We start from the raw sequence: 23,239 nt of genomic DNA, 5'->3' as shown, positions 1-23,239 counted from the left end.
CTCTCTCCCAGCTTTGGTGTGTGATGCTCCCACGTCACTCGCTTTAAATCAACTCTCAAGACCCGCCTTTTCTCTCTGCTTTACGACGATGAAAGTACAGGTCATCATCTTCTTTGTTTTCGCTGCCAGTTGGCTGTCAATATTGTGGACAAAGAAAATGAAAACAGCCACATGACTCCTTTCAACCTCAATGTTTAAAAAACGATCTGTTGTTTCTGAAAAGACACAGAATCCCAGCATTGTGTGTGTCACAGAATGCCGTTTCTCTGGCGTTGAGCAAATACTTCCTAGGTTAGCTGTACCTGAGAAAGTGCAGTGGAAATGCAGGCAGCCACTTTTAGGTACACATCAGCTGGACGGTGCACCTAAATGTGGCAAGTGGAAACGGGGCATTAGTTCCCACTGACACACAACCTTGTAACATAGTTGCTGGAATGTTTAAATTGAGTTACGATGTTGCTACAAGGTTGTGTGTTAGCGGCTTCGCAATGACCGCATGAAGCATGTGAAGCTACTGATCTAATATATAAACGCCGGTCTCAAATAATCGCGCCGGGTCTGCTGACAAATATTGTAAATAAACACTGTTTATTAAGTATTACGTTTTGCGGTAATTTAGCTTTTTATTTTCTTGATTAGTATTGCGAGCTGAGCCTCGCTCCTGGAACTACAGCAAGCCTTGATTTAAAGTGGAAATCTGGAGCTGGGGGCAGTGCCTGACCCACTTTCGCTCTTTCAAATCTAGTCCCTCTAGTACACCGTGTGGAATTGTAGTTCATTTTTAATTTCTAGAAAATAGGCATATCAATCAGAGAAGGTAGCCAGTATAAGGGATATAGATCAGAGAAGAGAGCCAGTATGAGGGTTCTTTTATAAAAAGAGAGGATCTCTCTATTAGGTTAAGTTCTCTCTTTGATCTGCCTAAGAACAGGTTAAAATATCAATCTCTTGATTTGTATGAATAGCTTCAAATCAATATATAGCCCAAGAGCCTATATTTTATTATAACCCAAGAACCTATATTTTATTCTATGGAAGTCTTGCTCTTAGTAGTATATTATTTAGTGTGTCTCCCCTCATGTAGACGCTCCTTCACCTGGGATAACCAGGACTTTTTGTAGTCTTTCCAGACAAAGAGAAGGAGCGGTGATACCTTTTATTGGACTAACTAAACAATTATGAATTACAAGCTTTCAAGAACTCAGAGATCTCTTCCTCAGGTGAAAGTAGAAAAGAGAAATTCATGTTTACATTTAAAGGTGGCATCGGAACTCAAAAAGAGCCAATTTTGAATCACTACAATTGTAATACTGTAAGGAAGAATGCTGCTCTGTTATAATTTTTGAATGTTTACACAAACGGGACAAGAATCAGTCATTCTGGAGTGCCCCAGTAAGCTTCTTGCGGACGCTTTCTGTTTACGCGACAGGGTCTGTTTTTCCAGGGCTATAAAAAAAAATCCCAAATATTTTTGGTGACGGTGCTCCTCTTATCTGCAGCACTGTTTTCTGCTCTAGTGTGTCATGGTGAGGGGGAGGGTTTGTCTAGCTGAAGGGCCCTGTTCACTAAACTTGAACTCAGAAGCTCTGTATGTAAGAAGCTTTTCTACAGCACTGTTAAAGAAACCCACCTCAGTATTTCATTCATCCTCTAAAGCTGTGCAAGTTCAAGCTTTCTGACTCCTCTAAGTTTCAGCATCTCATATCCAGGGATGTCCTGCCCCGTTCACAGGGATTCAAGACCTTAACATTAACATCTCCTCTAAATAATAATATAAGGTATCTGTTATTTCTTACCCTGTTGTGTGTTCATCCTCCAGCACTTCCTGTCACTCAACCGCAGCCTCTGAAGCCCTTCACTGGACTCAATGCTGTGCAGCAGCTCAGTGGCCTCTGCTGCTCTGCGGACAGGAAGAGGCTCGCTCTCATTGTCTCATTTTAAAGTCACAGCATCCTAACTGCTAGGAAACATCTTTCCATCCAACCCTGCCCTCTCTCTCCTGCTTTTTAAAAGCATTGATTAACAGATTTCATTGTTTAAACGTGCATTGCATTGACCAATGAGGAGGATCTCATTATAAGTCCCCTGTGTGAATTGATCCAGCCTTATTAATAAACTGCTTAGTGTGGAGAGGAAATAGAAATGCACAGACAGATTTATAGCTGAATTTTAGAAATATACAACAATCACTATATAATTCTACAGACTAGAATATGTAACAAATCTCTTGACTATATATGTTTCATATTGCAACTAAATAATTCTATTGATAATTATATGCTGATACATTGTAGCTCTCTTCATGTGACTAGACTACAGTACAGAAGACATCTTTACATAATTCATATATAAAGCTTAGTAGCTAGTTTGTGCTTGAAGGTGTAGGTACTATTGACAAGATGAATCAATATAAGTGTATTATACACAGTCATATTCCTATAGACTTCTACTGGACAATATACAAATTGTATAGATTTATACAGAATTATAGTGGCATTCCTATAGTTCTGTACTCTGTAGGAACTGGAAAATGTGTGTGTCTGTCTGTGTTCTATTTACGAGAACAGGACTTTTTATATGTATTTAAAACGTTTCTAAGAAATTAGAGGAGGCCAAAAATATATATTTTCCGAAATGACATCACATGGCTATGTTGTGTCACAGGAAGCTATATGTCTATAACACTGTGGTCATTTAATAGGGTAAAGTTTCTACATTGAGCTCAGCATTGTGAGAGTGTCTTCAGACAGAATGCAGGCTTGTGAACTCGCCTTACTGATGTGTAAGTATTATTGCTGGAGCTTTATTAAACATGCTGCTGATTAGCCAGTTGCTTTGAGGACAGTTAGAGTGAAAGTTTCCACGTTTGAAGACTCGATCATAATTCAGAATATAAGTTTGAGGTGGTGTCTTGTGGTAATTTCATGGTTAAAGCAGAGTTTGAAAGCCAGGTAAATGAGAGTATTGTAAAACATGCTATATGCATGGTGAAACAGGGAAGCACATGGTAAAGGACAGGGATGCGTGGAACACAGTGTTTTCATGGTGGTTTCATGGTAAAATCGAAGTGAAGTGTAACAAAGCTAGTCACTGTATGGTAAAGCAAATGGAAGTATGGTATGTGCAGGGCACAACATGGTAAAAGTGAGCTCAAACACGGTAAAGGACTGGGAAGTGTGGTAGATCATACAACAAGGGGGCGAGGGGGGGCAGAACAAAAAAATGGAAGTCACAATGTGACAGGATGACAGAGGTTGAGACTCAGAGACAGCGTGAAAAGTTCAAAATAAATATTTTAATTCACCAAAAATACAAAATAAACCAGCACGGGGGCCAAACAAAAAGGTTTCTAAGACACAAAATAAACACAAAACGAAACTTACAACAAAATAAGGCTTCCAGGCTGGGCGTTGCCTTCACTGGATTCAAAAACCAACAACCAGCACACACAGAAAAACACACTTGCTTCCTCTCCTTCTAGAACTCTCCCCCTGCTGGGAGGCTGAGGCCTTCTTTTATACCAGGTGGCTGGGTGATCATTGAATAATTAATTGACTGATTGCTCCCACCTGACGCAATCAACCTGGGCAGGGAGGATAATTTAACTCCATCCCTGCCAGTATTTCCAAGAGCAGAGCCCTGCTCTGCCACACACAGTTAGTTACATTCATTTTTTTAATTAAATCACATTACTAGCAGTGTGGAGTAGTGGTTAGGGCTCTATACTCTTAACTGGAGGGTCATGGGTTCAATCCCAGGTGGGGGACACTGCTGCTGTACCCTTGAGCAAGGTACTTTACCTAGATTGCTCCAGTAAAAAACCCAACTGTATAAATGGGTAGTTGTATGTAAAAATAATGTGATATCTTGTAACAATTGTAAGTCGCCCTGGATAAGGGCGTCTGCTAAGAAATAAATAATAATAACAAGCAAGGTCCTAATTGTTTTAATCTGACCTTTCACATAGGAGTAACAGAACAACGCTTAGCTTTGAACTTGCGACTAAACTATGAAATCCTTTTGTAAAAACAATCAATAAATAACAATCTTACCTTGTTTTGTTCTTCCATAGATACTGTTTGTCTATCCATGGTCGTTGTATCAGTCTTCTGCCGTTTTAACAGATATAAAAAAGTGTTAATATTTAACTTAAATCTTGTATTTTTTTTCCAGATTTACAAATGTTGTGAAAATAAATAATTTTTTTAATGTGTACATTCAGATATAATTTATAAATCTTACAATATTTAGCAACTTTTCAACATTTAAATGCTAAACCTTTATTTTAAAAATATATATATATTATTAAATATTTATTTTAAGAATCAAGATTTAACTGTTCACAAATAAAATCTTAAATTTCTTAACTAGGTGGCTGTGTGGTCCAGTGGTTAAAGAAAAGGGCTTGTAACCAGGAAGTCTCCGGTTCAAATCCCATCTCACTGACTCATTGTGTGACCCTGAGCAAGTCACTTAACCTCCTCGTGCTCCGTCTTTTGGGTGAGACGTAAATGATAATTTAGCTAAATCTGGAGTTTGTATGCAAATGAGCCCCCCCCCCACACTTTGTGCTTTCACGCGATTTGATTGGCGATATGGGGGGGCTCGGGGTCCCACCCACACCCACCCCCACCCCGAGTGCAGAGAGCTGCAGGCTTATTTACCGAGGGATGAAACAGGAGCCTAGTGGTTGGCATGTTTGAGGTTTGATTAGCACGCCAAAGATCACTGGATCGAAAACTGGTAAACTTTTTTTCATTTTTTATTATATATATATATATATATTAATTATACTTTTATACTAACATAATTTATGAGTTTTTGTTCATGAGTGTGAACATCCAAAATGCTAACAGTGTATTATATTTTTATATATTAAATATTTTAATGGTTATAGTAAAATTAAATGTCCTCACTTGAAATCAACTATTACGTTTTACATATATATATGTTTTTCGCTGAGAGAGATGATTTGTATTTAGTTGTATTACTGTCGTTCGTCATGCCTGGTGAAACATGGTGAAGCCCCGCAGGTACAGCTATGAAATTTTGCATCACCTACATTGTTTTTTATGGAAGCCTATTGCTGCCATACATAATAACAAACATATATATATATATATATATATATATATATATATATATATATATATATATATATATATATATCTTGTAATCTCTGACAGGCTGCTCTCCCTGTGCCAGGGGAAACCCTGTATTCTTTACTAACACCTTGCTTTCATTGATGCCAGTGTTCCTCTCTGGCCTCTTTGCATGTTCATTTCCTTCTCTCTTTCAGAATTCCTCTGTCTCGGAGGTCTGGAAATGCCGTTCTCCCCAAGCGTAGGTGTTCCTTCTTAGTTGGAGTGACTTCTAGTCTTCTTAAATGTATCCGCTGTCCTTCCCTTTATTTTCCCCTTGGAAGTAACACTTTCTTTCCAGCCTTGGAGGCAGATCGGTTCGGTCTCACCTCCGTGACAGCATCTCTCCATGAGCCAAGGGGAAAGCATGTCATCTTCCTAGTCACAAGCCAGAATTCCTATTTCAAATCCTAGGGCTTACTCCATGCAGCCCTTTCTCCTGTCCTGTGAACTAAGGTGTAATTATTTCAAGGAATGTCTCTGACTGCCTCTGTTTGTGTCTTTCAGGGCTGACCACACTGACGGGCTCTGGACAGTCACAGGGTAAGAGATCACTTTACACTACGGAGTGAACATTTCACCCGATCGTTTTGCTTGTGAGCTAGCTTTGCTCTAAAATACTACATCAAAAGCTTGTTTCTAATCCACAGAATGAAGGGCATTCAGCTCTGTTATTTTACACCCAGTTCAGAGTGGTGTAAAATGAGGAACAGGCAATAAAACAGAGTGTTATCAATGTAAATGAGTTTGAACTGTCAACGATGGTTTTGTATTCAGCCTGATCTACGTAGCTTCCACTTTTAATTTATACTGGTACTTTCTAAAATAATATATAATATTATTATCATAGGAATGTGCTCTGCAGTAAAACCAGGCAGGGATCAATTAAAATAATATATTTTTGCACAAGATCAAGTGAGAAGCATATTTGCACAAATCTTTGAAAGCTGGCTTCTGTGTGTTTCATTATTGATCCCGTCATATTATATTATAATATGATGTACCTTCTGTAATTACAAACTGCAATATTATTCAATGATCCTTCATGTTATTGATGTCCCTGGGTTTCAGTAATCTGTTCCTAACTAAAAGAGATAATGAAACAGGAGAAACAAATGCAGCAGATGAAGGAACAATGAGCAGCTGGTCAGCTTTCATGACCCGAGTGAGGACCGGAGATTCATTTTGTACATGTAGTGCAGTCTGCAGTGGAACATGAAACACTTCATAACTTACCTGCTTGTGTGTGTGTGTGTGTGTGTGTGTGTGTGTGTGTGTGTCACTAGAAGCAGACTCCTCAAAACTGACTCGCACACAGCCCTGCTGATCTGAACTCTTTCTGTCTTTTTAGATGAATGGGTGACCCTGCAGACTGAACCCCAGCCTCTGTTTGAGGGAGACACTCTGACTCTGAGGTGTCTCATCCACAGTGGTTCTACAGTGCAGTGGGTTTACTTTTACAAAGATAATACAGAGTTAAAATACGAGCAATTCAGAGAGCTGAGAGTGCACAGTGTTTCAAAGAGTCATGAGGGGTTCTACAAGTGCAGTGCGACATGGTGGAGCAAAACCATTTACTCTGCAGAGGTGCGGGTGTCAGTGAGAGGTAGGTTCATTCTAACAGCTCCTCCAGTGACTCTGCAGAGGTGCGTGTGTCAGTGAGAGGTAGGTTCATTCTTACAGCTCCTCCAGTGACTCTGCAGAGGTGTGGGTGTCAGTGACAGGTAGGTTCATTCTAACAGCTCCTCCAGTGACTCTGCAGAGGTGTGGGTGTCAGTGACAGGTAGGTTCATTCTAACAGCTCCTCCAGTGACTCTGCAGAGGTGCAGGTGTCAGTGAGAGGTAGGTTCATTCTAACAGATCAGGGTGATTTTTTATTAACAGCTCAATCAGTTCACTTTCTGTAAACAAGCATCACTCAAGAAAAGGAAACAAGTTGTATTTTCACCCTTGCCATATAACTCACAATCTTTTCTGGGGGTCTGCTTGCTAGTAACAGCAGGGAAACTGACTATCTTTGCATTGATAGATGTGTATATAAACCTCTTCCTTTTTATTTCCTTGCAATAGTATTACCATGTTCTCTTCATGCAGTCGACTACATACACCACACAAACTCTGTTTTACACATCGAGTCAACACTCCCTCTGTTTATAATGTCTTCCATATAAATGGCATGTTGTTGTTCTGGATTTTCTCAGTTGCACAGGCATAACTGTGTTTCCATTATTAACATAGGCTTTGTCATTCTGTAGATCAGGGGCTCCCAAAGGTTTGGTCAAGGAGGGCCACTTACCAGGTGGAACACATAATAAAATCCACCTTCATTAAACACCAATATGTGCAATAAATGTGACCTACAGACCCAAGACCTACATCTTTACACTTGCCTTTTCTGGTTTGGTTTCTGAAATATGTTTTTTTTTAGATTTGATCTTATCATGTTTGTTTTTATACTGTATTGGTTGGTTTCACAGACCCGGATTAGCACTAATCTTGGTTTACTTTACCTTAATTAACATTGGGTAGTACTACTCAAAGTCTGTGAAACCAGGCATTTCTGTGTATGTTTATGGGGACATCCTAAAACGTTTCTGGGGGGGGGGGGTTAATGTCTCTGCCAGCAAGCACAGGTGTGGCCATCATTGAACTCACAATACAGCAAAGCCCTCAGGATACAGGTACATGGTGAGTGACTGAACTGAGTAAAGTGTATAATACTAATACTGCTGTTCAGATGAAGCCCCCACACTGGATCTCAGTCTCTTTCCTTTAATGCCGTCAGACTGAACTGAGTGGCGTGTATAATACTAATACTGCTGTTCCCATGAAGCCCTCTTCATTAGCCTCTTCATATCTCCCTGATCATAAGAGGCTCTTTGCTCATTCATTTTTTCACTTAATCTGAAAATAGTAAAAAATGCAGTTTTGCCCTATTTGCGGAAAAGGGATGATTTTTTCCATTAGTGTTTTACCATATCTGTTGTAAGTACAATTAAACAGAATTGAATACAATGAAAATGCTAATCCATTCTCTTGGATGTCTATTGTTTAAAATGTTCATGTGTTCAGCTTGGCGAGAGCGTCTGTAGCAAACTGAGCCGAACAGCAGAATCTGGATAGTTCAGGAATATGCTATGAAAGTACAGTGCAGTAAATGCTACCATCAATGTGTACTATAATGCACTGATCAGTTCATGATGCATATCTGCCTGTCTGTGTTTAGCTGATGCTCTGAATTCAATTCAATTCAAACCTTTATTTAACCAGGTAAAGACATTTAAAGGTTAAAATGACGACCTGGCCAAGAGGCAACATAAATACAACAGACAACAATACACAGACAGTTAGAGACATTACAACAATATGAAAAAACCTAATGAAATCAGCGTCTGCTCTGACAAGCACATGAAACAGGGAAAAGAGCTTCAAGCCTAGAAAAGAAAGCACCCTCTGAGATAAAACCAGGGAGTTTAAGCCTTGATTGTAACTCATTCCAATCGTGAGCAGCTGCATATTGGAATGAGTTATGCCCAACAGCAGCAAAAACACGAGGGACAATTAAACTAATCAAATTGCTGAATCGAAGGTTGTAATAGGAGACCGATATAGTCAACAATTCACTTAAACAGAGGGGTGATTTCCCGATTAGGGTTTTATAAATGAGTCTGTACCAATGACATAGCCGACGTGTTTGAAGTGAGGGCCAGCCAACCAAAGTGTAGAGATCACAGTGATGAGAGCGGTAGGGAGCACCAGTGACAAATCTTATTGCAGAATGATATAAAGCATCAAGCTTCCTAAGAGCAACATTAGAAGCAGCTTTATAAATGACATCTCCATAATCTAAAATGGGTAGTACAGACGTCTGTACCAGTAAGTACTTAGCTGGCCGTGTGAAGCATGAATTATTTTTGTAAAGAAAGCCAAGTCTAGCTCGAACTTTCGATTGTAGTTTAACAATATGTGGTTTAAAAGTAAGTGCACTGTCTAGCCAAATACCCAGATATTTATAAACGTCCACTTGCTCAAGGTCAGTCTTGCTCAAGAACTGCAGGATTGGTAAAATTTGCACGTCCCCTATTGAATAACATACATTTACTTTTATCAACATTAAGCAATAAACGTAGATCACAAAAAGATTTTTGAATCTGATTGAAACTTGTTTGCAAGTCTGATAGCACTGAAGATAGAGTATAAAATAGTGTCATCAGCATAGAGATGGATATATGTATGAATTATCTATTCCCTTAGCAATAGTATTCATATAAATGGAAAAAAGAGAAGGGCCCAGTATCGAACCTTGTGGCACACCCTTAGTAACCAAGCAAGGCTGTGATATAAATCCATCTGATTTTACACATTGAAAGGTAGTTCTGAAAACAGGCAGCAGAAACCCCGTCACAGCCTCTACTCCGTAGCTTGTTCAAAAGAATATAATGATGCACAGTATCAAAAGCCTTAGATAAATCAATAAAAATAGCAGCACAACAGTGATTTTTATCAAGGCCCATAGTAATATCATTCAGGACTTTTAAAACTGCTGTAACACACCCATGTCGAGCACGAAAACCTGATTGCGTATCAGTTAAGATATTGTTACTCTCTAAAAAGAGACTTAGTTGCTTGTTTACAATTGCTTCCATAATCTTAGAGAGGCAGGGTAAAATAGAAATAGGCCTCTAACAATTTGGATCTGTTACCTCACCCCCTTTAAAGAGGGGCGTGACGAATGAGGATTTCCAATCTAGTGGAATTTCAGCTGTTTGAAAAGAAAGGTTAAATAAATAACACACTGGTGAAGATAACAAATAAGCTGCTGATTTTACAAAAAAAAGGATCAATGCCGTCAGATCCCGCAGATATTTTAGGGTCGATCTTAACACTCAACAATTTCAATTTCTGTGACCGGATTCAATGAGAAATTGAAAGGACTTAAAACTTATCCCCCATCCGACAATAAAGAATGGGTCCTGAAGAGACGCATGCAGCGTGTTTGGAGGATGAAACAGTTAAAGGGGTAGAGCATGATGTCATCAGCTTTACTTACCAAAGTGTATCAAACACATGAGTAATTGAAATTACATTGTAGTATCAAAATAAATAAGGCAATAACTTTGCAGCTGACTGTGAGAGGTGGGATTGTTTAAGAAAAGGATTGATGCTGTGCAGGTGACTGTGAGAGGTGGGATTGTTTAAGAAAAGGATTGATGCTGTGCAGGTGACTGTGAGAGGTGGGATTGTTTATGAAAAGGATTGATGCTGTGCAGGTGACTGTGAGAGGTGGGATTGTTTATGAAAAGGATTGATGCTGTGCAGGTGACTGTGAGAGGTGGGATTGTTTAAGAAAAGGATTGATGCTGTGCAGGTGACTGTGAGAGGTGGGATTGTTTATGAAAAGGATTGATGCTGTGCAGGTGACTGTGAGAGGTGGGATTGTTTATGAAAAGGATTGATGCTGTGCAGGTGACTGTGAGAGGTGGGATTGTTTATGAAAAGGATTGATGCTGTGCAGGTGACTGTGAGAGGTGGGATTGTTTATGAAAAGGATTGATGCTGTGCAGGTGACTGTGAGAGGTGGGATTGTTTATGAAAAGGATTGATGCTGTGCAGGTGACTGTGAGAGGTGGGATTGTTTATGAAAAGGATTGATGCTGCAGGTGACTGTGAGAGGTGGGATTGTTTAAGAAAAGGATTGATGCTGTGCAGGTGACTGTGAGAGGTGGGATTGTTTATGAAAAGGATTGATGCTGTGCAGGTGACTGTGAGAGGTGGGATTGTTTAAGAAAAGGATTGATGCTGCAGGTGACTGTGAGAGGTATGAATGTTTATGAAAAGGATTGATGCTGTGCAGGTGACTGTGAGAGGTGGGATTGTTTATGAAAAGGATTGATGCTGCAGGTGACTGTGAGAGGTGGGATTGTTTAAGAAAAGGATTGATGCTGTGCAGGTGACTGTGAGAGGTGGGATTGTTTATGAAAAGGATTGATGCTGCAGGTGACTGTGAGAGGTGGGATTGTTTAAGAAAAGGATTGATGCTGCAGGTGACTGTGAGAGGTGGGATTGTTTATGAAAAGGATTGATGCTGCAGGTGACTGTGAGAGGTGGGATTGTTTATGAAAAGGATTGATGCTGTGCAGGTGACTGTGAGAGGTGTGATTGTTTAAGAAAAGGATTGATGCTGTGCAGGTGACTGTGAGAGGTGGGATTGTTTAAGAAAAGGATTGATGCTGCATGTGACTGTGAGAGGTGGGATTGTTTAAGAAAAGGATTGATGCTGTGCAGGTGACTGAGAGGTGGGATTGTTTAAGAAAAGGATTGATGCTGTGCAGGTGACTGAGAGAGGTGAGATTGTTTAAGAAAAGGATTGATGCTGTGCAGGTGACTGTGAGAGGTGGGATTGTTTATGAAAAGGATTGATGCTGTGCAGGTGACTGTGAGAGGTGAGATTGTTTAAGAAAAGGATTGATGCTGTGCAGGTGACTGTGAGAGGTGGGATTGTTTATGAAAAGGATTGATGCTGTGCAGGTGACTGTGAGAGGTGGGATTGTTTATGAAAAGGATTGATGCTGCAGGTGACTGTGAGAGGTGAGATTGTTTAAGAAAAGGATTGATGCTGTGCAGGTGACTGTGAGAGGTGGGATTGTTTATGAAAAGGTTTGATGATGTGCAGGTGACTGAGAGAGGCGAGATTGTAGCACACTGGTGAAGATAACAAATAAGCTGCTGATTTTACAAAAAAAAGGATCAATGCCGTCAGATCCCGCAGATATTTTAGGGTCGATCTTAACACTCAACAATTTCAATTTCTGTGACCGGATTCAATGAGAAATTGAAAGGACTTAAAACTTATCCCCCATCCGACAATAAAGAATGGGTCCTGAAGAGACGCATGCAGCGTGTTTGGAGGATGAAACAGTTAAAGGGGTAGAGCATGATGTCATCAGCTTTACTTACCAAAGTGTATCAAACACATGAGTAATTGAAATTACATTGTAGTATCAAAATAAATAAGGCAATAACTTTGCAGCTGACTGTGAGAGGTGGGATTGTTTAAGAAAAGGATTGATGCTGTGCAGGTGACTGTGAGAGGTGGGATTGTTTAAGAAAAGGATTGATGCTGTGCAGGTGACTGTGAGAGGTGGGATTGTTTATGAAAAGGATTGATGCTGTGCAGGTGACTGTGAGAGGTGGGATTGTTTATGAAAAGGATTGATGCTGTGCAGGTGACTGTGAGAGGTGGGATTGTTTAAGAAAAGGATTGATGCTGTGCAGGTGACTGTGAGAGGTGGGATTGTTTATGAAAAGGATTGATGCTGTGCAGGTGACTGTGAGAGGTGGGATTGTTTATGAAAAGGATTGATGCTGTGCAGGTGACTGTGAGAGGTGGGATTGTTTATGAAAAGGATTGATGCTGTGCAGGTGACTGTGAGAGGTGGGATTGTTTATGAAAAGGATTGATGCTGTGCAGGTGACTGTGAGAGGTGGGATTGTTTATGAAAAGGATTGATGCTGTGCAGGTGACTGTGAGAGGTGGGATTGTTTATGAAAAGGATTGATGCTGCAGGTGACTGTGAGAGGTGGGATTGTTTAAGAAAAGGATTGATGCTGTGCAGGTGACTGTGAGAGGTGGGATTGTTTATGAAAAGGATTGATGCTGTGCAGGTGACTGTGAGAGGTGGGATTGTTTAAGAAAAGGATTGATGCTGCAGGTGACTGTGAGAGGTATGAATGTTTATGAAAAGGATTGATGCTGTGCAGGTGACTGTGAGAGGTGGGATTGTTTATGAAAAGGATTGATGCTGCAGGTGACTGTGAGAGGTGGGATTGTTTAAGAAAAGGATTGATGCTGTGCAGGTGACTGTGAGAGGTGGGATTGTTTATGAAAAGGATTGATGCTGCAGGTGACTGTGAGAGGTGGGATTGTTTAAGAAAAGGATTGATGCTGCAGGTGACTGTGAGAGGTGGGATTGTTTATGAAAAGGATTGATGCTGCAGGTGACTGTGAGAGGTGGGATTGTTTATGAAAAGGATTGATGCTGTGCAGGTGACTGTGAGAGGTGTGATTGTTTAAGAAAAGGATTGATGCTGTGCAGGTGACTGTGAGAGGTGGGATTGTTTAAGAAAAGGATTGATGCTGCATGTGACTGTGAGAGGTGGGATTGTTTAAGAAAAGGATTGATGCTGTGCAGGTGACTGAGAGGTGGGATTGTTTAAGAAAAGGATTGATGCTGTGCAGGTGACTGAGAGAGGTGAGATTGTTTAAGAAAAGGATTGATGCTGTGCAGGTGACTGTGAGAGGTGGGATTGTTTATGAAAAGGATTGATGCTGTGCAGGTGACTGTGAGAGGTGAGATTGTTTAAGAAAAGGATTGATGCTGTGCAGGTGACTGTGAGAGGTGGGATTGTTTATGAAAAGGATTGATGCTGTGCAGGTGACTGTGAGAGGTGGGATTGTTTATGAAAAGGATTGATGCTGCAGGTGACTGTGAGAGGTGAGATTGTTTAAGAAAAGGATTGATGCTGTGCAGGTGACTGTGAGAGGTGGGATTGTTTATGAAAAGGTTTGATGATGTGCAGGTGACTGAGAGAGGCGAGATTGTAGCACACTGGTGAAGATAACAAATAAGCTGCTGATTTTACAAAAAAAAGGATCAATGCCGTCAGATCCCGCAGATATTTTAGGGTCGATCTTAACACTCAACAATTTCAATTTCTGTGACCGGATTCAATGAGAAATTGAAAGGACTTAAAACTTATCCCCCATCCGACAATAAAGAATGGGTCCTGAAGAGACGCATGCAGCGTGTTTGGAGGATGAAACAGTTAAAGGGGTAGAGCGTGATGTCATCAGCTTTACTTACCAAAGTGTATCAAACACATGAGTAATTGAAATTACATTGTAGTATCAAAATAAATAAGGCAATAACTTTGCAGCTGACTGTGAGAGGTGGGATTGTTTAAGAAAAGGATTGATGCTGTGCAGGTGACTGTGAGAGGTGGGATTGTTTAAGAAAAGGATTGATGCTGTGCAGGTGACTGTGAGAGGTGGGATTGTTTAAGAAAAGGATCGCTGCTGCAGGTGACTGTGATTTTTTTTTTTCACTTCTTTTCATACCTGCTTGTATTTATGAGAGGGAGATTCACCCCCAGTCCTAACCTCTGTTTCAGGCTCATGTATTATTTTTAATTTTTTTTGTACTTCTTTCCTGTTTATCAACTGCAGAAACCCCAGTTATAAATATTCCTTTCTGGGAAAGCATTAATAAATGTAGATGATTCCCACAAGTTCAGATTCCACACCATGGTGCTGCTTCAGAGGTGGGAGAGACATACTGGGAGAACTATTCAAAACAGAGCTGATTAGAGCCCCATACAAAACAGCTCTTTACTCCAAAGTGTCGAAAATGAGAAATAAACAGCCTAACCTACTTACATTAAATACCTGCTGTGTTTATGTTTAGCTTTGTAACTCTGACACATATATTTCTCTATTTGAGAAAATGAAGTAATTTCATCTTTGGAGGAAAAGGGCTTTGACAATCTGCCCCTTAACATTGCAAGTAGTGATGAGAGGTTTTATTTAAAAAAAAATATGAGTAAAATGGTTGCTGGGTCTGGTTTAAGACACACACATGTACTGAAGATAGAGGACAGCTTTCAAAACAGATTTTTCAGATACAGCAGGAAGAATGAGCAACCTCTGTCTGCATCTTTACAATGCTTCTTTAGTCTTGTTGTAAAATACTGTACTGGCTAACTCCTTATTATTTTATGAGAGTGGTTCATGTAATCTGCAACGGATTAGAGCCTGTCACCTCTCAGCATCATACCCCACAGCAGCGCTCCTGGGAAAGTGCTCTGAGGGACCAGAGTTGTGCTCCCTCTCTCTCTCTCTCTCTCTCTCTCTCTCTCTCTCCTCTTCTCCCTCTCACTCACTCACTCTGTCCTCTTCTCTCTCTCTCTCTCTCTCTCTCTCTCTCTCTCTCTCTCTCACTCTCTCCTCTTCTCTGTCTCCACAGAGCTGCCACAGCCTGCCCTGACCCGAGAGCCTTCAGGAGAGATATTTGAAGGAGACGCAGTCACCCTGAGCTGTGTGGTTGAGGAGGGCTCTGGTGGCTGGAGATATCTCTGGTACAAAGACAGTGAGTCCAGTCCTCCAGTGTACCAGACTGACAGCAGCAGTGGAACTGGAGCCGGATACACAATTGGTGCTGCTGCTCTGTCCCACAGCGGAGAGTACTGGTGTCGAGCTGAAAGAGAGAGGACATCATTGAACTCACAATACAGCCATCCCATCTGGGTAAATGTAACTGGTGAGGAATACAGAATCAACTTCCTTTTCACTAAAGCTTTGCCCTCAGCAGTAGGGGGTGCTGTTTGGTTCTGCTAGAGCTGATTGGGAGCCTCAATCCTCCAGCATTTCTCTGTTCCTCAGTTTCTAATTCTATTCCTCTCAATGCTTCTCTCTCTACTAAAAGGTTTTATGTTTCTCAACTCCAGAACCACACAGCCTCTAAAATCAAAGTGAAATCTGATGTTATATTTAACACCATGACTGCAAATGTTGTCTGTGATTCTTCACCACCAAGAAAAAAAAATATGAAGGCAAATATTTATTTAATGATTTGAAAGGGGGACTTAAACTCATGACTAACACTGTTGTAAGTGAGGACTCAACTCATTATGCTCATAGCAGTGTTTGAATGACTTGCAGACTTGAAGAGATACCCAAGTGTTGTAGAACCAAGGGATGGGAAGGGGCAGGATGCTGTGGGATGATGGGAGGGGGTAGGATGATGTGGGACGATGGGAAGGGGCAGGATGCTGGGGGATGATGGGAAGGGGCAGGATGCTGGGAGATGAAGGGAAGGGGCAGGATGCTGGGGGATGATGGGAAGGGGCAGGATGCTGTGGGATGATGGGAAGGGGCAGGATGCTGGGGGATGCTGTGGGATGATGGGAAGGGGCAGGATGCTGGGGGATGTTTCAATGGTCTTGACTGAAACATTTGGTGCTAAAACAATACAGCTTTACAGCTAAAACAATAAGAGCCTCTATACTCCAGCACTGCCTCTGTCTCTCTAAGGAGCCTCTATACTCCAGCACTGCCTCTGTCTCTCTAAGGAGCCTCTATACTCCAGCACTGCCTCTGTCTCTCTAAGGAGCCTCTATACTCCAGCACTGCCTCTGTCTCTCTAAGGAGCCTCTATACTCCAGCACTGCCTCTGTCTCTCTAAGGAGCCTCTATACTCCAGCACTGCCTCTGTCTCTCTAAGGAGCCTCTATACTCCAGCACTGCCTCTGTCTCTCGAAGGAGCCTCTATACTCCAGCACTGCCTCTGTCTCTCGAAGGAGCCTCTATACTCCAGCACTGCCTCTGTCTCTCTAAGGAGCCTCTATACTCCAGCACTGCCTCTGTCTCTCTAAGGAGCCTCTATACTCCAGCACTGCCTCTGTCTCTCTAAGGAGCCTCTATACTCCAGCACTGCCTCTGTCTCTCTAAGGAGCCTCTATACTCCAGCGCTGCCTCTGTCTCTCTAAGGAGCCTCTATACTCCAGCGCTGTCTCTGTCTCTCTAAGGAGCCTCTATACTCCAGCGCTGCCTCTGTCTCTCTAAGGAGCCTCTATACTCCAGCGCTGCCTCTGTCTCTCTAAGGAGCCTCTATACTCCAGCGCTGCCTCTGTCTCTCTAAGGAGCCTCTATACTCCAGCGCTGCCTCTGTCTCTCTAAGGAGCCTCTATACTCCAGCGCTGTCTCTGTCTCTCTAAGGAGCCTCTATACTCCAGCGCTGCCTCTGTGTCTCTAAGGAGCCTCTATACTCCAGCGCTGCCTCTGTCTCTCTAAGGAGCCTCTATACTCCAGCGCTGCCTCTGTCTCTCTAAGGAGCCTCTATACTCCAGCACTGCCTCTGTCTCTCTAAGGAGCCTCTATACTCCAGTGCTGTCTCTGTCTCTGTGAGACTCTCACTTTATGGAAGATGCTGTTTCTGATTGATTTGAATATCTTGGTCAGACAGCTTCACAAACACTAACCTGTCTTCATGTCATCTTTTCGTAGCTCTGTTCTCCAGGGTGACTCTGACAGCATCTCCAGGAGCCACAGTGAAGGAGGCAGAGGCTCTTAACCTGACCTGTGAGGCAGCAGTGAACAATAGCCCCCACCCTCAACTCCACTACACCATTGTGAGAGACGGGGAGCCTGTGACTAACAGCACTAACTCTGCACTGTACAGCATAACCAGCACTGAGAAGAGTAACACTGGGAGCTACACGTGTGCTGTGGAGTCACAGGGAGTGAGGAAGAGCAGCCAAGAGCTACATATTGAAGTGCAAAGTAAGATCTAAACCCATCCTAAACAACTATCCTAGTTATCTGAAGGGCTCTGTAATCCTTTGAGAAGTGGAGATCGCTGGTTATGATCCCTCCCACAGTGTAGGATTTAGTTTGACAGTAGTGCCTTCATGGTGGGATGTCTGTCCTTTTACCCATCCTCCTTTTTAAAATGAATTTGTATGACTATTACAATCCTCTTTTTAAATGCAATCACTGAACTTGTGTGTTCTTGTAAATGTGAACCCATTATATTCCCAGTGTGAAGAGATAGAGCCTTAACAGAGCACAGAGTTACCAGCAATTGCAACACAATGGATTGGGAGCAGATACTGCACAGTACAGACACTGTGTTCTATACTTTGCAAATTCACTGGTGTGTGTTCCCCACTCATGTGTCAGCTTTATACTGTGAATCCAGAAATATGTGTGAGCATTTTATTATGCGATTTTCACATATCAAAAAAAAAAAAACGCAAACATTTTTGGCACAAATATAAATGCTTCCAATGGCTGAGTCATACGAAATTCATCTGACCGCTAGAGGGCGCAAGAAGCCGACGTTACCGATATTGATGCGGACCTGAAAACATCCACAATAAATAAAGCCAAAGCATGCAAACTGGCTTATGCCTGCTCTCCACGAACTCGAAAAAAAAGAAATGATCATTTCAGGCTGGTCAATAAAAGATTCTGTAAATGTGTTCATTTTCATATTTTGCTATGGTATAGTATAATTCTGTAAAATCCATGTTCTATCTGTGTGGGTGGCTATTGTTTTTTAGAACATTCCACGTAGCTTTTCTGTGACCCTCTCTGTTGTAAATTTAAAAAAAAAAGAATGTTTGGTTTGAAGATGCTATAAAGAAATAACTGTTTTAACTTTGGTAAATAATTTCTAGTAGTATTTCTGTTGATTTACTATGATATCAGAATTTGCATTCAGTTCTGTTTGGAGTTAATACTGCACTAGTAGTCCTATACACTGCATACAGCACTTTAAATATCTCTCAAGTTGTTAGTTCTTGCATTAGAAACAGTTTTGGTTGATTTGATTTTCATATTCATTTTCCTGTGAGGAAGTTATATTTTGTATGCAGTATTGTGTGTCTCTTGCTTTCTTTCAAACCCTGTGATAACCTATCGTATTACATTAGCCTATGTGTAAATACACTGTATAAATGCACTAAAAATGTTTCATTTTATATATTTTTATTTTTTGAAGGCACACACAGTAATATTAACCATCACCAGGTCTTCATGTTGTGCATACAGTATTATGAAGCAGTATACAACTTTCAGGGCAACAGGTCGCCAACATTTCTGCAGTGAAATTGGTCTTCTGGGTGTGATTCGACAAATATTTTGGCCGCAAATATTTCTGGATTTGCAGTATATGGGTGGGATTACATTTTAAACAAATCATTCTCTTCCACTTTTTGAAATGCAATCAAAGGAATTTATTTCCCCGGCTGTGTATCTTATAAAATGATGGTTCAAATAGAATGACAGTTACAGCAGACAGACATTAGAGTAACAGAGTGGCGAGATGAAGGCTGCTACTATTGAGCTAGTGTGAACAGGGTAGTGTTCTTGAATAGCTATCAGCTCAGTCAAGGTGTATGGAAGTCTCTAGCACACACTCACACTGTACCTTCCTTCCCCAGCGTCCTGGCACAGTGCTGTTGCTGTTGGCTACAGAGTGAGCTTCTTTCTGATTCATCTCACTGTGTTCACTCTGCTGCTCCTTCGATACTGCAGGATCCAAGGTGAGACTCCTAGTCAGTGCACACATTCAGGCTTCTTCTTAAACATGCACCCCAGTCTCAGGGATAGTTCATTAACAAAATATCTATTTCCTTATTAAACATACACAGCTGATTTACAATGTCTAAAATAAACCTGTTGCAAGTTTGTATTTATTTTTGTGGACACAATTATAAGAAACTGAACAATCTGTATATGTTTCATAGGTTACATGTGTATCCCTGGTGTTAAGTCAAGGTAAGTCAGTATTAGCCAGTATGTGCACAGACTGGGGGAGGTGCTCATGAGGACCTCCTTTAAGAATCCCTCTTACACAATACATCAGTACCATTCAATTTGAGCCGTGTCTTAGTGTTACAGAACTCCCTCCACGAACCATTGCTGTCTCCCGTGATAAGTGATATTATACTCATATATATACACTGTGTGTGTGTGTGTGTGTGTGTGTGTGTGTGTGTGTGTGTGTGTGTGTGTATATATATATATATATATATATATATATATATATATATATAATTTTGCAGGAATATTGATGTTTGTATTCACATGATCTTGGGAATATTCAGAAAACCGTGTGAGGATTGCGTCACACTTCTGGCTGTGCAGCTGCCGTGCTCTTCACACATTTGGGATTTGCCCGATGCTGATAAAGCACAGTGATATTCTTTAGGAGCACAAGACGCTGCTGTACACCATGAAGTGTTTGAAACATAACAATGAGCCATTGAGTTTGAAATGGAACATTCGGAAATGGTTCACACAAATGGAATGGATGCTTAGAGGCTATTTTTTTGTTATCCCTAATTCCATGATTCAGGACCCCATTCACGTGAGCGACTATTTGTAGAGACGCTGACCACTGAAATAAACCGATTCGGACCTCACTGTATGTAATTATAAATAGAAAGTGCCCCCCCATAGGGTTACATTGTTGTTTTTCTGTTGCTTAATTAACGTTAGCTTGTATAATGGTATGGAAATTATAGGAACCATTTAATACAACCATGTTACAAAACTAGGATCAAACAACTCATACCAATTTATTAGTTAAAAGTTAAAAGCCTTCTATTCCATTTTGGAATGGGCAACTATTTATTATTATTTTATTTTCTTTATATTATAAATAGCCTGTGTTCCATATTGTTAATTTTGCTAAAACAATGATGTATTCTGTGCTTCCATTGTTTAATGTGTGTTTGCAATTGCAAACTTGAATGAGTTTTTACAAATATTCAGGAGATCAATGCTGGTATTTTTTGCATTAAATCATGTCTCAGTTTTGATGAGCATCCAGATTATTGGGTCCTGGAAATGCTGTGGCAGAACTTGCTGCAGGTTTGTGTGTGGTAAGGACTTGAAACAAAAGTGGGACTCGCTCAGTCATACTTTTGGATGGCATGTAACAATGCAAACTCATCTTGCTTTTTGTTTTTCACAAAAAACAGCTTACATGACTTTGAGAGGAGCAATGGCAGATGGTAATAAAATAAATGATACCGTAGTGTAACGTTATAAAACATATAATAATGAAAAAAGTGCATCATTTAACCAAGGCGTGTGGCCAAGACCACATTCCGCACATGGATTTGACAGGGATGAGATTTTAACCCCATCCCTGCCAAATTTAAATTTTAAATATTCAAACTTTATTGCCATACTGGGTCCATGTGGTTTTTTTGGTTTCCGGATGATAAAGATTGACGGCTTTGACATTTGATTCAGAATCGTTATTCTTTGATTCAAGTTCAGTCTGGGGTATTGCGCATTTCACACAGTCTCTTTACAGCTGATACACAGCTGCTCCTTACCTTCGAATGCACTCTGTGATTTCAATGGGACTTGATTACTCTGAAGCCTGGAAGTGTCATCATCCTTTAAAGCTTCTGTTATTGCTGCAGTTAAACTCTGACCCCTCCTTGTGTGTCTCTGACATCTGTCTCAGGAAACCTCGGATCAGGATCAGGAGCAGTCAGCAGAGGGGATTGAGCTCTCCAGCCGTGCAGCAGACTGGAGTTGAACTGGAATAGTATTGCACTGTCCTGATAAAGACCAGTCTGACTGGAATAGTATTGCACTGTCCTGCTAAAGACCAGTCTGACTGGAATAGTATTGCACTGTCCTGCTAAAGATCAGTCTGACTGGAATAGTATTGCACTGTCCTGCTAAAGACCAGACTGACTGGAATAGTATCGCACTGTCCTGCTAAAGATCAGTCTGACTGGAATAGTATTGCACTGTCCTGATAAAGACCAGTCTGACTGGAATAGTATTGCACTGTCCTGCTAAAGACCAGTCTGACTGGAATAGTATCGCACTGTCCTGCTAAAGACCAGACTGACTGGAATAGTATTGCACTGTCCTGCTAAAGATCAGTCTGACTGGAATAGTATTGCACTGTCTAAAGATCACTCATCTTTGTTTTGCTAAAGATCAGACTGACTGCCATGTCTGAGTAATGTTAATATGTGTTCAAACTGCTACTGTAGATACATAACATTACCATAGATGGGGTATTTTCCAAAATAATTGATTACTCACTGATTATTTTAATGAATTCTTTGATTTATTTAATTGAGTGTATTGTGTAACTTTTCATAAGCTATTCGGTAAGCAATAAAGTGTTTTACTCCACCAGTGTTTTATATTATTAATGAAACCCTTTCAAAGTATTGGGGTCTGAAGTAGCAAACAGTCACCATTATTGCCTTACTGGTGATGAAATTATGTGTGTCCGATCTGTTGGAAGGGGAGTGCTGTATTAAATAAATGAAATCTGTGTTATTTAGGCACAGCATTATATTTTACAGTACCTCTGTAACCGGCATACTGTATAATCCGGCACAATGTTCCAGTCCCAAGCAGTGCTGGAATAGACAGGTTTTACTGTAATCAGACAGGGCTGGTGCATTGTGGGAAGGATATGTGGCTTCAACTGGCCACTTTTGCTGAGGGCAAGTGGGCAAGATTGGAAGAACTTGTGTCAAGCTGTTAAAATGTTTAATCCATTTTTAGTTCAGATAACAAAAATAGAAATGACTGAATAGATTCAATTCTTTGAGCCTGTCTGCATACAACATGCCTTTTAAACCCGGGATAATTCTGGTTGCTCTTCTTTGCACTCTTTCTAGAGCAGCAATGTCCTTTTTGTAACGAGGTGACCAGAACTGAACACAATATTCTAGGTGAGGTCTTACTAATGCATTGTAAAGTTTTAACATTACTTCCCTTGATTTAAATTCAACACTTCTTACAATATATCTGAGCATCTTGTTGACCTTTTTTATAGCTTCCCCACATTGTCTAGATGAAGACATTTCTGAGTCAACATAAACTCCTAGGTCTTTTTTCATAGATTCCTTCTTCAATTTCAGTATCTCCCATATGATATTTATAATGCACACTTTTATTGCCTGAGTGCAGTACCTTACACTTTTCTCTATTAAATTTCATTTGCCATGTGTCTGCCCAGTTCTGAATGCTGTCTAGATCATTTTGAATGACCTTTTCTGCTGCAACAGTGTTTGCCACTCCTCCTATTTTTGTGTTGTCTGCAAATTTAACAAGTTTGCTTACTATACCAGAATCTAAATCATTAATGTAGATTAGGAATAGCAGAGGACCTAATACTGATCCCTGTGGTACACCACTGTAGACACGATCTCCCTTTCCTAAAACCATGCTGACTGTCTCCCAGGATATTGTTACCATATAGGTAATTTTCCATTTAGGATCTTATTATAGTTTCCATAAGTTTACATATAATAGAAGTCAGGCTTATTGGTCTGTAGTTACCTGGTTCGGTTTTGTCTCCCTTTTTGTGGATCGGTATTACGTTTGCAGTTTTCCAGTCTATCGGTACAACCCCTGTGTCAAGAGACTGTTGCATGATCTTGGTTAGCGGTTTGTAAATAACTTCTTTCATTTCTTTGAGTACTATTGGGAGGATCTCATCCCAGGGGATTTGTTTATTTTAAGAGCTCCTAGTCCCTTTAACACT

At 40.7% G+C, this 23,239-nt stretch overlaps 1 protein-coding gene across 1 annotated transcript; it reads left to right on the top strand.

The window, feature by feature from the left end:
* Window positions 1-5,016: 5,016 nt before the first annotated feature.
* On the top strand, window positions 5,017-19,620 carry LOC117964895 (Fc receptor-like protein 6). Its single transcript, XM_059010666.1, has 9 exons — window positions 5,017-5,033; window positions 5,300-5,343; window positions 5,649-5,684; window positions 6,493-6,740; window positions 7,766-7,829; window positions 15,164-15,457; window positions 17,203-17,478; window positions 19,143-19,244; window positions 19,449-19,620. Exons 1-9 carry the CDS (start codon window positions 5,017-5,019, stop codon window positions 19,481-19,483), a joined length of 1,116 nt encoding a protein of 371 aa, XP_058866649.1. The 3' UTR covers window positions 19,484-19,620.
* Window positions 19,621-23,239: the final 3,619 nt, after the last annotated feature.

The sequence above is a fragment of the Acipenser ruthenus genome, chromosome 41, assembly GCF_902713425.1.
Source record: "Acipenser ruthenus chromosome 41, fAciRut3.2 maternal haplotype, whole genome shotgun sequence".
Taxonomy (NCBI): Eukaryota; Metazoa; Chordata; class Actinopteri; order Acipenseriformes; family Acipenseridae; genus Acipenser; species Acipenser ruthenus.
Note: the sequence above shows the minus strand (reverse complement) of the source record. Positions and strands in the feature narration are given on the sequence as shown.

What these genes read in the sequence shown, in the direction of transcription:
- LOC117964895 (XM_059010666.1), top strand. An exon ending in CATCTGGGTAAATGTAACTG is followed by an intron (nt 15,458 to 17,202) that starts GTGAGGAATACA and finishes ATCTTTTCGTAG; the next exon opens with CTCTGTTCTCCAGGGTGACT. An exon ending in TCGATACTGCAGGATCCAAG is followed by an intron (nt 19,245 to 19,448) that starts GTGAGACTCCTA and finishes TATGTTTCATAG; the next exon opens with GTTACATGTGTATCCCTGGT.